This window comes from Emiliania huxleyi (assembly GCF_000372725.1).
Source record: "Emiliania huxleyi CCMP1516 unplaced genomic scaffold EMIHUscaffold_107, whole genome shotgun sequence".
NCBI classification, from domain to species: Eukaryota; Haptophyta; order Isochrysidales; family Noelaerhabdaceae; genus Emiliania; species Emiliania huxleyi.
In genome coordinates, this window is record NW_005201984.1 from 330,295 (window position 1) to 343,731 (window position 13,437).

Sequence of the window (13,437 nt, forward strand, 5' to 3'; positions counted from 1 at the left end):
GCCCGCCGGACTCTTTGGGGCAGCCCCAAAAAACGTTTCCGGAATGAGAGAGAGCTCCTCTCTCCAGAATCAACCGAGTCGAACCGCGCAGAGCCCTCGCCCCCCTTAATGTGCCTTCACAGGGCGGGAGTGCAGCTTCGAAACGCAAGACACGAGTCGTTTCGATCGGACCCCACTGTGGGTTCCCCCAGGTTATAGGAAAAAGGAAAAAGGCCAACCAGCCTTGAGAACCATCATAGAGGCCCATGGGGGGGGGGGGCGCCTCTGGCCGCACGCCGGTGAGCGCGATGGCGGTCGCATTCTTCTGGTGCACGAGGGCGCCGATCCGCGCCTTGGAGGGGATGATGCAGTACGGGATGTCCATCTTGCGGCAGACGGCCGGCAGCCAGATGACCAGCTGAAGGGGGAGCAGGAGGGGCACCGGGGGTTAGGCTCTGTGCAACTAACCCCCGCAGGTCGGCGTCTGCCAAAGCCGCGCCTCGATCGGGTCCACGTCGGCGGCAATCACGACCAGCTGCGCCTTCTTCTGCTCGCAGAGCTTGGTGATGTGGTGGATGCCGCACTTGATGAAGAGCGGCTTCTTCGACTCGTCCGCCTCCCCCTTCTCCACCTTCTCGGCCGACGCCTGCAGCCGCTCCTTCTTCTCCGCCTTGGACTCGGGCCGGTACTTGTGCAGCAGCTTGAAGAGGTTGGTCTGGACGTTCTTGTCGAGCTTGTTGGTGAACTGGTTGATCGACGGCGGCACCTTGAGCCGCTGGTACAGCACCTTGCGCTGCCGCTGGATCCGCACGTACTTTGGCCACCGCACGTACCGCGTGAGGTTGCGCTTGGGAAGAATGTCCTGCCCGATGCCGAAGTGCTTCGGCTTGGCCTCCCAGACGGGGCCGGTGGGCTCCGGCTTCTTGGACTTGGGCTCGGCGTACGGCGTCGGCGGCGGCGCCTTCTTGGACTTCGCTGCCTTGGGCATGACTGCTCGTCTAGCACACGCGCCGGCACGCGCCCCCGAGTGTTTTTTTTTTCAGCAGTGTTGCTTGCAAGGTGAAGGAGAGTGACGGCGCGGCGCGCTGGGGCGCGCGCGGCCGCGGGGGCTGCCGCAGCCGTGTGTCCCCTGGGTGGGCGTGGGGGTGGGGGGGAGTCGAGAGGGGGAGGGGGCCAGGGCGGCCCAGGGGGGAGGCTGGGGGGGAGGCACCGCTCAGACCTACACACAATGATGACCTACCTCAGTCCTCACCGCTCCACGTCCCCTGTACACCACTGTGCGTACCACATGCATGCGGCTTATCAACAGACAACGCACACTCAGCTCCAAAAACGTGTGAGTCGTGAGTCCGGTGACGATCGGTGATGCGCTACCCCGCTACCACTGCATCACTGCAATATTATACCTTTGCGACACTCCCTCTCGCTTATAATGTCGCAATACGCAAACCCAAACGAGTGTCAAGCAATTCATATAGATACGACCGCAACGCGGCGGCATTCGCAACTGCAACTCATGCTCAGAACGCCGGCGCCCCGCCGTGTATGCGGGGCTCGATTAAGTAGCTTTGCAACCGCGCCGCGCGGGCAGAGCCGCCCCTGCGTGCGCCTCGCCCCGCTTCTGCTGCGCTGCCCACAGCCCTAGCTCCCGTCCGTGCGCCCTCCGCCCGCCCTCTCCCCTCCGGCCCCGCGGGCGGGAGGAGGCCTGAAGGCCCGAGCCCCGTGCGGGGCGCGATGGGGGGTGTCCGTCTCAGACCTCGTCGAGCGGCCGGTTGAAGCCTCCGCGCCGGTTCATGTACCTACACGCCCGGGCGCTGCGCGTGAGACGGCGGACTGCTGCTGCTGGCTGGGCGAGGAGCGCGGCGCACTGGCGGTAGACGCGTTTCTCCTTGCGCCGCACGCCCTCCGCCTTGCAGCGCTTGTCGTCCACCCCCTTGCCCTGCGTGCTGTCAAAGCCGACCGGGAAGCCCATCGCCGCCATCATCGCCATCTCCTCCTCCTGCGCTCTCGCGGCAGCCTCCTCATCGGCACCCCCGCCGCCGGCGGAGCTGCCGCCGCCGTTGGCCATGGGAGCATCGCCGTTGGACACGCCGTTGGTCTGCGGCGGCCCCGTCGGCGGCGGACCGACGGGCGGCGGACCGGCCGGCGGCGGCCCTGCCGGAGGCGGCCCGGCAGGCGGCGGCCCGGCAGGCGGCGGCCCTGCCGGTGGCGGGCCGGCGGTTGTGTCGCCGTCGCGGCGCCGGCGCCTGTCCGTCTCCTCTTCGTCCGAATAGTCGCGGCGCCGGCGCCGGTCGCGATCCTCGTCGTCCGAGTGGTCGCTGCGGCGCCGCCGCTCCCTCTCGCGTGACCGGTCGCGCCGGTCGCGGTCGCGCCGCCTGTCGCGGTCGCGGTCCCGGCTACGGTCCCGGCTGCGGTCGCGGTCGCGCCTCCTATCGCGGTCCAGGTCACGGTACCGCTCCTCCGAGCCCGACATCTTCTCTGCTCGTCGCTCTCGACGTCGCTCAAGCCCCCGGCGTCTTCGAGCTCTTGATGCTGGGAATGTGAAGGGCCTTCTAGGCCCGCGGGTTGTAGGGTAGTCTCCCCCCATTCCCAGGGCCTCCAGGGCTCGCACCTCAACCTCTCACAGACCAGCGCAAAAGTATTTTCTTCTCAATAACAAGGCTGTGAATGTGCGTGCACGAGCCCCAGAAAGAAAGAAAGAAAACACCCAACCTACAGTGGGTTGCGGGCATTAAGAAAACGTCGCATTAAGAAACCCTACCAAGAGATTTCCGCAAAAATCTAAGAAACCACGGCGCGCCGCAGGCGCGGCCCCGAGAAAAGGCCAGACACGAGTCTCGAGTGTGAACGGGAGCGGGGAGCCCCAGCTCAAAATTTCTCTTCGCCTGCGGCGCGCGCACTTGTCACTTTCCAAGTCTACGGTGAGTTCTGAGTGGAGTGGAGATGGAGGCGTGTGTGCGTCTTCCCGTCATCCAGAGAGCCGACTCGGCGGCAGACTCTGGCATCGCCCTCGCGGACCGCAGCTGACCTCTTACCTAAAATCCTTAGGGGGCCGGCTCTGGCCTGAGTGCCGGCCGGAGCTAAGAAACCACGGCGTGGGGTGGGTGAGGGCTGTGGAAAGGCTTAGAAACGGCGGCGTGCCGCGAAATCCTGTTTTCTTAATGCCCGCAACCCACTGTAACGGAGGGATGGGAGGACGGCACGCCGCCACCACACAGGGATTTTAAGAAGAGGGGTGTGGTGCGCTAGCCGTCGCCCACCCTTGGGCGTCCGCCTCTTCCTATCTCTCTTCGCAGTCTCTCGCCGACTCTCGCTGCAACCTTCATGCCACCCCGCGGTCGTCCCACCCACTCTCGTCGTTCCCTCCCTTGTCACTTCCTCCTCTGTCGCGTCGTTCTCTTCTGCCTCGTCCTGCGGCGCCGCCGCCTGCCGGTCCCTTGTTCTCGCGGCTTCTTTCGCCTTTCGGCGCAACTCCGTCCTCCTTGCTGCGTATCCTGGCCCCACAATTTGCCCTAGGGAGGGGGAAAATTAATGGAGGGAGGTGCAAGGGGAGGGAGGGTAATAAATAAATAAAACGGACACCTCTATGTGAGATGGGCAAAAAAGAAACATGTCCCCGACCGTGTTTGTGCAGGGTTAGAGGGAGGGCAGGGATTAGGTGCCTGTCGCTATCTAGCAGAACCACAGATGTGAGACAGCGAGCGGAATTTGAATCCTGGGGAGTTGCCTTTCGGCCGCTCTCAGCACCCTGTATCCAAGCGAACGGACGGAAGTCGAAAACTCCAACAAAGGATTGTGCAAACTCTGACACTCTGGGTTTAGAAACCGTTATTATGGAATACGGGAGACAGTACCTACCTGTTGACAGAACGCGCTCGTGTGGTGGGGTGGGGGGTGGGGGGGTATGGTCCTGCTGGCCAGAGGCGACGTCCTGTGCGGGTGGGGGGGTATGGTCGCGGCGCCAGGGCGCCGACCCTACCCCGCAAAAAGTCCGAACCATACCCCGCAAAAAGTCCGAACCCAGGGAGGCGGCGCGAGGAGGTGAGCGAACCGTCATGGCAGGCCGCCTGGCCGCCGGCCTGCGGAACCTGCAGACCGCAGCCATGGACGAGATCTCCACGGCGGTCTTCAAGGCGACGACAGACGACCTGTTTGAGCCCAAGGAGAAGCATGTGGTTGCCGTGGCACGCTGGTCCTGCGAGCCGGAACTGCAGGAGCAGGTCGCGAGCGCACTGGCCAAGCGCGTGTCCACATGCGGCGCGCGGCCCGTGACCACGGCGAAGACCCTCTTTCTGCTCCACCGCGTCGCCACGACGGGAGAGCCAGAGGCGGTTCTCGGGCCCAGCGTCGCGGAGCTGCGCTCGCTCGTCGAGCGGCGATCACTCCCGGCCGCGGAACTCGCCTACGCTCCTTACATCGTCGGACTTTGCGAGTGGGACGACTGCAACCTCTTCCGCCGGCCTGATGCGCCCGCCTGCTGGCGCGGCATGCCACTTCCGGCCGTGCTCGAGGGGCTGCGGCCGCTGCAGGCGCTGGCGGAGCAGGTCTTCTTCTGCAGCCCTCTGCCTCTCCACCGCCGGCCTCACCGCCGCCGCCGCCCCTCGCCGCTACCGCCCCTCGCCGCCGCCGCCCCTCGCCGCCAGCCCTGCCACCCCTCTCTCCAGCAGAGAGCTCCTCCCGCACAGACAGCGAAAGTCGCGATGACGGACCACAGGCGCTCGAGCTCGCCCTCGACGCGAGCGAGGTGACGACGCCGGCGGTGGCGGCGCTGCGCCTCGCCGTGGCGGAGGACGCCTTCGCCATGTTTTTGTGCGAGACGGCCGGCGCGGCTGTCCTGCAGGACGGGCTGCTGGCCGCGCCTCTCGCGCTAGTCAACCTGCGGCCGGGAGGTGGCTTCCGAGACGCCTCCGAGAAGCCTCCGCACACACCGCACGCCCTCGCCACACGCCCTCCCTCCCGCCCTCCCCCGCACTCAGGGCTGCTCGAGGCGCTGCGTGCGTCAAACAGGTGTGAATCGCGCGTGCCCCGCTGCCCTCCCCTGCCGCCTCTCCGCCCGACGCACTCCGGCCACGCTGCTCTCCCTCCCTCCTCCTCACTCCCTCCTCCTCCCTCCCTCCTCCTCCCTCCCTCCTCCTCCCTCCCTCCTCCCCCCCTCCCCCTCCCTCCTCTGCTCGCAGGCACGCGGAGGACGCTCTGATGCTGCAGGAGGCGCTCGGCTCGTGGCGCGGCGGCTCGGGCCGCCTAGATGCGGTGTTTCTTGCGAGCTCTTCTCACGCCTACCAAGCTCCTCTGACATCCGTGTTCCAGCGAGCTCTCCTGACACCGCAAGACGGTTTTGTCCGGCCGTGTCCAGACTGCAGTCCAGCTGCACCCACGCCCTCGCCCCGCTGCGCCCACGCACTGCAGGCTCCGGCCCGCTCGCAGACCTGCCCCACCTCGACTCTGTCCTCAAGGAGGGGCTGCCGTGGAGCGGCTCCCGCGCGAGGGTGCGCGCCTCGCCTCGGCCGCCGCCGGCAACGACGGGTCCACGACACGTCCACGACACGTCCACGACACGGCCCGCAGGTGGCGCTCGCGACGACCGCCTCCGCCTCTGCCGCCGCCGCTGCAGTGATGAGCGGCAGCGTCCCGCCACCCACTCTGTTACACACTCCGCCGGCAGCGCGCTCCGACCCCACCGCCGCCTCGCCGACCGCCTCGCCTCCCGCCGACCGCCCCCACTCTCCGTCGCCGCCGCTGTCCGCCTCGGCGCCGCCCGACGGTTCTCCCGACGACGGCGGCGCCCGGCCGCCGCTGCTGCGCCTCGCCCCCACGGACGTCGAGATCGCCGTCTCTTCGTCCCGCGGGCTGCCCGGACCCTTCCCGGACCCTTCTCGGGCCGCCTGTAGGTGAAGATCGTCGTCTCGTCCCGCGACTTGCTCGCGCGCACACCCGCGCCGGCGCACACCCCGCTCGTGCTCACGCCGTCCGGGCTCGGCCGCAGCGCGAGCGGCGCACACAGCGACGAGTTTGGCAGGGCGGGCATCCTGCCGCCCGCGCCGGTGGCGACGGCGCCGGTGCACGCGCCGCTGGGCGCGCAGGTGATGCGGGGAGGGCGCCGGTTCACGGCCCTGCGTGTGAGCAGGTGCACGCGCCGCTCGCAGTCGAGGTGAGCGAGCAGGACTTGCGCGTCGCCGCGTACGAGGCGCTGCTGCTCGCCGCCGCGGGCGACGGCGGCGGCCCTCTGGTCAGCGAGGAGCTAATCCACACTGTGCGCGGCCGGCTCGGGCTGCCCCTGCGGACGCACCGCTGCCTCGCCCTCCTCCTGCGCACCGACGAGCCGACCACCTTCCGCCGCGTCGCCACCGAGCCGGCAGGGTGCCCGGCGCACCGCGCTCGCCTCCTCCTCGCCGCTAGGCCGAGCGAGGCCGCGTCGCAGTCGCCGACCGCGGAGGCGGCCGAGGGGGCGGCAGCGCGGCGTGGGGTGTGAGCAGCCTCGGTTCACGCACCCGGCTGTGAGCAGGAGGTGCGCGCCTTTGGCATGCGGCAGCTGCTGCTCCTTCTCAATGCGCCGCCAGCCGCGCCGCGCACGACGAGCGACCCGGAGACGCGCCTCACACCGCACTTCTCGCTTGCAGGCGCTGCACGAGCGCGGCATGTCCTCTGCCACGCTCGCCCGGCTGCGCCGGCAGGCGAAGAGCAAACGCCACCCCTCTCTCTCGTTCTCTCCCGCCCGTGCCGCTTCCCCCCTTGGAATGGCCCTGGGGGGGGGGGGGGTTTTCCTTACCCCCCCGGGAAGGGGCAAGGGGGGGCCCTCACCCGACATTTTCTCTCCCCCCGGCGGGGCTTTAACGGCCCCCCCCCCCCCCCCAGGCAGAGGCCCTCCTCGACCCCCCTGCGGGCGGCGGCGGCGGCGGCCGCGCCCCCCCAAGAGGCTAGCCCCCTCGGAGCAGGAGAGGAGCGAGGAGGACCCCCTCCGCGTCTCGCTCGCCGAGCTCGGGCTCGGCGACGAGCAGCCGGGACAGAGGGGCGGCGACGCGCGCGCGCCCGGAGAGGCGGTCGAGTGGCCGCACCAACTCGGGTTCCGGCTCTACTGCAGCTTGCTCGGCGCCACATACGGTGGCGCCCGCCGCCGCCGCCTGGACTCTCCCCCCCCCCCACCACCACCACCACCACCGCTCTCCCCACAGCTTGCTGCGAGCGCTGTTGCCCTCATATGCTCCCCTCACCGCCATACCCCTCAATCGTCGCCATTTCTCTCCAAAGTCGCCGCCGCCAACAACGCATGGCGCTCCCACATCGCCGCTTCCACCACCGCCTCAGCGCCGCTAGGCTCGAGCTCGCTCGCCGAGGAGGGGTACGCGTGCGAGGCGGCGGACGCCGACGCCGTCCTCTCGTCGCTCTCTTGCAGCTGGCGGGCCCTCCTCGTCGGCGAGGAGAGCGAGCGCCTCTGCCAGCTGGTGGTCGCCTTTGAGCGGCTCGAGATGGCGGACGGCGCCGGCGCCCAGCTGCTCGCGGGGCCGGTGACGCAGGCGCTGGACGCGACGCTGCACGACCTCGAGCTCGCTTGCACACGCAGCAGCCCAGCCAGGCGGCAGTCGGCGGCGGCTCGCAGGTCGCAGGCGGACGCGACGGCGCGCGCGCGCGCGGCTGAGTGGGGGTGGCGACATGCGTGTCCACGACGCGTCGACGAGATTGTCACGGCGCGTCCCGTAGGCGCGCACGGCCGAGTGGGTGGCTCGCAGGCGGCTCGAGGTGTTGGCGGCGGTCGTCTCGTACTTGGGCGGCAAGCTGCGCGACTACCGCGGGCACTATGGCGCCAGCCTCGACGAGATGGAGCTCGCGGTGGCCGTCTGGTCGCAGTGCATCGTCGCGCTCCAGCCCGCGGACGCGACGCCGGCCGCCGCCGCCGCGGGGCTGCGCGTCCAGGCGCAGCAGCTTATCGAGGCGTCTGTCGTCCGGCACGTCAAGCGGGTGCGGCTCGCGCTGAGCAGGCGGCCGCCGCCGGCCGCGCCGGCCGCGCCGCCGCCGCCGGCCGACGGCGGCGAGGAGTCGCCCGCGAGCTGCCGCGCACGGCAGGCGGCGGCGCAGCTCGCGCTCGAGGGCTGGCGCGTGGGCGTGCTGGCCGCGGCCGTGCGCGATGAGCTCGAGGCGGAGGGCCGATTCGCGCGCTGCTTCGACGCGTGCGTCGACGACGGCGCCGCCGACGAGGAGGGGAGCGCGCTGCGGTTCGTCCCGTCTAGACCGCGGGACACAGACGCCCGCACTCGAGCTGGCACTCGAGACCCCGCGTGCTCCTCTGCACTCCTCGCCCATGCCGCCTTCACGCCGCAGGTACGCCGCGCGCCTCTTTGAGCGCGAGATCGACGAGGACCTGCAGCCCGCCCTCTCCACTTTCGTGACGATCGAGGCGCACGCCCTCGAGGCCATCCGCGCGCTCTCGCCCTTGGCCGCCGCCTTCCGCTCCGTGTGCGGCGAGCCCGCCTTGCCGCAGCTGCAGCAGCTCTGCGCCAACCTCTCGGCTGGCTGGTGCGCGCGGAGCGAGCCCCGAGGCCGGCCGGCGCCGCCAGCAGACCCGCCCGTGTCCGCCACCGCCCCTCGGCAGGTGCACGCAGCTCGAGGCGCTGCTCGCCGAGTCCATCGGGCGCGCCGTCGAGCTCGAGGCGCCGGCCGGCAGAGAGACGCGGTCGAGAGACGCGGCAGAGAGATGCGGCGGAGAGATGCGGCAGAGAGATGCGGCAGAGAGATGCGGCAGAGAGATGCGGCAGAGAGATGCGGCGGAGAGATGCGGCTCTCGTAGAGGCCCTGCTCCAGAGCACACAAGTCCAGGCCGCCGCTCACGGTCCACCCCCCGCCCCCGTCGCCGCGCAGTCGTGGGAGCCAATCTCGGGGGGGCGGCCGGCGGTGCTGCGCTCCTCGTCGGTGGTCGACCTCTTCACCCAGCTCGACCAGCTCTGCGACGTCTTCATCAGCTTCGCCAGCCTGCAGCCCCTCCAGCCCGCCGACCTGCGCGCCTTCACCGACGTCGTCGAGCGCAAGGTCGGCCGGCACCGCACCGCGCCTCCATGCCTCCACGCCTCCACACGCCTCCCCGCCGCCCGCATCTCGCGGCGATGCGCGCCGCTGCGCTCTCTCCCCACCGCGGAACCTCGCCCCCGCGGCCGTCCAATCCCCCTTCCTGCCCCCTCCCCAAAGGTCGGGTCGTACGTGCGCATCGTCGCCGAGGGCTGCGTCCCCCTCCCCGCCTCCGCACTCGAGGGGGACGCGCGTCGGGCCGCCAGCGCAGTCGCCTCGGATGAGGCGCCGGCCACCTCCGCGGGCCGCTCGCGCTCCTCGCGCGCAAAGGGCGCCGCCGCCGGCCCGCCCGCCAACAAGGCGGCGCTCGAGGCCCAGCCGCTCGAGCAGCTCTGCCTGCGGCTCAACAACTGTGCGTGGGCGCGCGAGCAGCTGGGCAAGCTCGCGAGCAAACTGGTTGCATCGCTGCCAGACCTGACCGCCCTCGCCCGCACGCGCGTCGGCGGCGGCGGCGTCGACACGCTGATGGCGGGAGGGGCGTCGCAGTGCGACGCGGCGTGCGACGCCATCGCAAAGTACGTCGCGCGCAAGGTCGTCTACTACGAGCTCGGCTCCGCCTTCCTCACGCAGCTCTACCTGCCGTCGCCGCTCGATCCCGCCTCGCGCCTCGCGCCGCTGCTGACGCGCCTCAACCCCACCCTCGCCGCCATCGTGCGCGGCGTCGCGCTCGCCGCCTGGTCAAAGCAGGCGCTGCTCGCCGTGCTCGGCACCTTTAGCCTGGCGCTCACCGCGGTGCTCGAGGCGCCCAACCGGAGATACGCGCCGGCGCACCGCACCGTGTTGCTGCAGGACGTGCAGCGGCTGGCCGACTTCTTCATGGACGGCGGCCTGCTCGACGAGCAGGTGGTGGCCGGCTCCGTGTCGCCGCTCCGCGCGCTGGTCGAGGCGTCGTGCGCGGCTTGACGCCACCCTCACGCCGGGGCAGAGTGTACTGCGGGCGCCCCCTCTGTTGTCTTCATATGTGGTGAGGCCTACGGCTCTAGGTATTGTTACCGCAGTTACGTGTAAAGGGTGTGGATGCTGGGTTGAACAAAATCGGGGGACGCGACCCCCACTTCGCCACACAGACGGTCCCGCGCCTCGCCGCTATGACGGGGACACACCCCGCACCGTCCGCTGTGTCCCCGTCTTTGTCCGGAGTGAATACTCCAACGCGCTCGTCGGTGACGGCGTCCCCCGATTTCGCCGCGCTCGGCGAACCTCGACAGCGCTTTCGGTGGCATGCAGCTCTTTGCGACAGAAGCCTGGAGAGCAGCTCCTCTGCTGCTCACACACTCTGCACAGCTGACACAGCCTACTGTGCGGCTGCCACAGCTGTGACAGCGATGGGCTCGCCCTCACTGGCCCTCAGTCAGTTGTGCTGCGGCTTGTGTGAGCGACACTGCTCGGCGACTGCCGGCACACTGTCAGACCATGGGTGTGAGGTAAAACCACGCTACCAGGTGAAGCAAAACTCGTATAGGACAAAGTTGTGGGAGGCGCGGGGGAAATTCTTTTTGCTAAACACGGCTGACTGTCCAGGTGAAGCAAGCAGTCGCCGCCCACCCACGACGTCGCCTCGTAGTTCTGCCGCGCACACCACCCAACCTCCCACCCTCCAGTACGGCTCCCAGCGCGCTCAGCGCCAAGGTCACGCATCGCACTTTACGGCAACGCCCTCATCGCAGCATAAACAAGCGCCCTGTTTCCACGTCGCAGGAATTTACACCAAAGCAAATGGGACGCGAGGTCAACATGCGCCGCGGCAAGTGGGGCTACTACCAAAGCACTTGCGGGTACACCCGCCTCAGCCCGGGGTTCGACAACCTCGACAACTTGTGGACCTGGATGTACGACAACATCGGCGTCACCGTGGACACGCACCGCGGCGGCAGGTTTGCATCAGTGGCGGAGGTTCGGGAGGCCTTCGAGGAGTGCGCGCGCTTCTACGCGCCCGCGGCTGTTGCCGGCAAGCCCCACAGCCCGAAGGGACAGGGCCTCGCACCCAAGCCAACCGTTGCCGGCAAGCCCCACAGCCCGAAGGGACAGGGCCTCGCACCCAAGCCAAAGGCCGGCTCAAAGCCGGCGGCCAAGAAGGCCAAACCGCCACCAGCCAAGAAGGCCAAGCCGTCGAGCAAGAAGCAAAAGGTGGTCGACGTGCCGGTGCTCGTGGACTGAGCCCACTCGCGTGAGCGGCGATCCAGGAGAGCGACGTTGCGTGTCAAGCCGAAAGACGAGCTGCGGCGTGAAGCGAGTCACTGATTGCGTACACGTCCGAGGCGAAAAGAGTCTTGGGCTGTTTTCAGAGCACCGCTCGGGGGAGGCACGAAAGGAGTGCAGGGCGCGTGGTTCAAGGGGCAGCCAAGGAAGCGGGGATTTTGCGGCAAATGGCTGTTGTTGCCCCAAACCGAACGGCTGTTGCCATTCGCGTTGCGGCTCTTTTATATTTGGTGTGAGAAAAGGACCACAAACCCCGCTCCTCACTCGCTGCGACGTGCGAGGCAGTGGCAGTGGGTGATCTCCCCCTCGGCGCTTGTAGCTCTTACGGCGGTCGAGACGCCGGCGCCGGGCCCCTGCTGCTGCTCAAGTTAGGAGGTATCCTAGGACGACCAATTGATCTGTGCGTGAGTCTGTGTGAGTGTGTGCGTGTGTGATCACAAGCGGTGTCGATCGACATGATGTGGAGACGCTGCCTCCGGTTGGGTTCCGGTGAGGTGGAGTGAACACCGACTGCCACAGAAACACAGCGTGCAACTGAGTCGCCTCCAAGACACGAACCTTACTAGGGTCTTCTCAAACGCATTCTCCCCCCTGCCGGTAGACCAGGCAGACCCCCAAAAGAGCCGTAGAACAGCACTCTAGTGGCGGGGGCGGCAACGGTGGTAACGGCGGCGGCGGCGGCGGCGGCGGCGGGGGAGGGTTCGATGTGAGCCATCCAATTAAGGCATCCTCGTATGTCCTGCGGAGCAGAATAGAGGTGCGCACGAGGCAGGTGGCATAGCACGGCCCACCCCCTTCCACCCCCCCTCGCCCTTCGCAGCCTCTCCCCCCTTCCCCTTCCCACTGCGCTCTGTTGGTTCCTCTGTCCATCTACAGCGTGGGTGGTGGTACACTGCACTGAGTCGAGACAGCTCCGCCACGCCGCCCGCCCCTTCCTCCGCCCCTGGAATACTTACGAATACCCGAAGCGGAATACAATACGCAATTACTTAATTACTTAATTAATTAGGTCAGGACGTGGAATACAATACGCGAGGTCAACTCATATTACTTGAACTCATATCACTCGAGGTTACCCAAGATGAATAATCAAATCTAGCGACGCAGTCGCGCCCTCGCGTCACCTGATCAGAGCAGATGTTCGCGCCGCCCCGCTCCGCGCCGCCCGTCGCCGCGCCGCGCCGCCGCCCGACAATTATTAATTCATTATTAATTAATTAATAAACAATTATACCACCCGCCGCCGCGCCGCCCCGCACTGCGTCGCCCGCTGCCTCGCCGCGCCGCCGCCTCGCGCCGCTCGCCGCCGCGCCGCGCCCCCGCCCGATGATTAATAATTAATAATTATTACCCGATTCTTAATAGTGTGTGTGTGTGTGTGTGTGTGTGTGTGTGTTTGCCTGATGGCAGGGAAGTCCAAGGCAGCGGCGAGCGGCAGGTGGCGTCGGCGACGTACTCAGGACCCGATGGCGAAGCCCACAGCGCAGGAGCTCGGCAGCAGCGCCGACAGCGGCCCCGCGCCGCGTCGGCGGCGGTCTGGCGCACTTACGCGAGCAGAGAGAGGGCGCGTTTCTTTTTCCGCAACCGCGTTTTTTTTCTTTTTTAGGCGCACCTACGCGAGCAGACGGTTGGCGCGTGCTTGGCGGCGGGCTGGTTCGACGAGGCCCGCCCACTCCTCCTCCCTCTCCCCTCACCCCCCCCCCCCCCTCTCTCCATCCTCTCCCCACTCCCCTCTCCCCTTCCCCCCTCTTCCCTCTCTCCTCCCTCTCCTCTCTCCTCTCTCCTCTCTCCTCTCTCCTCTCTCCTCTCTCCTCTCTCTCCTCCCCCCTCCCGGCCGTGGCGCGGCATCGTCCGCGCCCTGCGTCTCTTTGTCCAAAGGCCTGCTCTTCTGTGGGTGAGGCGGTGGAGCGGGTTTTCTTTTTTAGGCGGTGGAGCGGCATCGAGGGGCGCCGTCGCCGTCGGACCGCTCCCTCGTCTATGCGCTGCGCGCGTGCGGCCAGCTCGGCCTGCTGCGCGGCCCTTGCGCGCGTCTTCTTTTCTTGTTGTTGGGCCAGACGGCGCGTGTATGTCTTTTGTTAGGCCTGCTGCGCGGCCCGCCGCGCGTTTTCTTTTCTTGTGTTGAGCCAGACGGCGCGTGTATGTCTTTTGTTAGGTTTGCTGCGCGGCGCCGACGCGAGCTCGACCGCGCTGCAGCTGCACGCCGCT

General features: G+C 68.1%; 3 protein-coding genes across 3 annotated transcripts in view; 1 reads left to right on the forward strand and 2 right to left on the reverse strand.

Moving 5' to 3' along the window:
- The window catches only part of EMIHUDRAFT_223054 (hypothetical protein), a gene marked incomplete at both ends in the record, with an annotated part of 1,573 nt that extends 606 nt beyond the window's left edge, over nt 1-967 (reverse strand). Inside the window, 2 exons of the mRNA XM_005792551.1 lie at nt 275-397; nt 494-967. Of these exons, the coding sequence (XP_005792608.1) occupies nt 275-397; nt 494-967 (597 nt within the window). The remainder of the gene's footprint in view (nt 1-274; nt 398-493) is intronic.
- A 762-nt stretch (nt 968-1,729) lies between these two features.
- On the reverse strand, nt 1,730-2,452 carry EMIHUDRAFT_223055 (hypothetical protein; the record flags this gene model as incomplete). The annotated part of the gene is made up of 3 exons (XM_005792552.1): nt 1,730-1,778; nt 1,848-1,925; nt 2,328-2,452. 3 exons carry the CDS (start codon nt 2,450-2,452, stop codon nt 1,730-1,732), a joined length of 252 nt encoding a protein of 83 aa, XP_005792609.1.
- Nucleotides 2,453-4,011: 1,559 nt separating this feature from the next.
- EMIHUDRAFT_454329 (hypothetical protein) lies at nt 4,012-10,026 on the forward strand. Its single transcript, XM_005792553.1, has 17 exons — nt 4,012-4,523; nt 4,694-4,868; nt 4,956-4,986; nt 5,157-5,209; nt 5,404-5,465; nt 5,868-6,035; nt 6,104-6,442; nt 6,482-6,616; nt 6,912-7,077; nt 7,291-7,481; nt 7,675-7,827; nt 7,906-7,932; nt 8,038-8,186; nt 8,293-8,487; nt 8,564-8,609; nt 8,830-8,997; nt 9,364-10,026. Exons 1-17 carry the CDS (start codon nt 4,035-4,037, stop codon nt 9,934-9,936), a joined length of 3,120 nt encoding a protein of 1,039 aa, XP_005792610.1. The 5' UTR covers nt 4,012-4,034; the 3' UTR covers nt 9,937-10,026.
- Nucleotides 10,027-13,437: the final 3,411 nt, after the last annotated feature.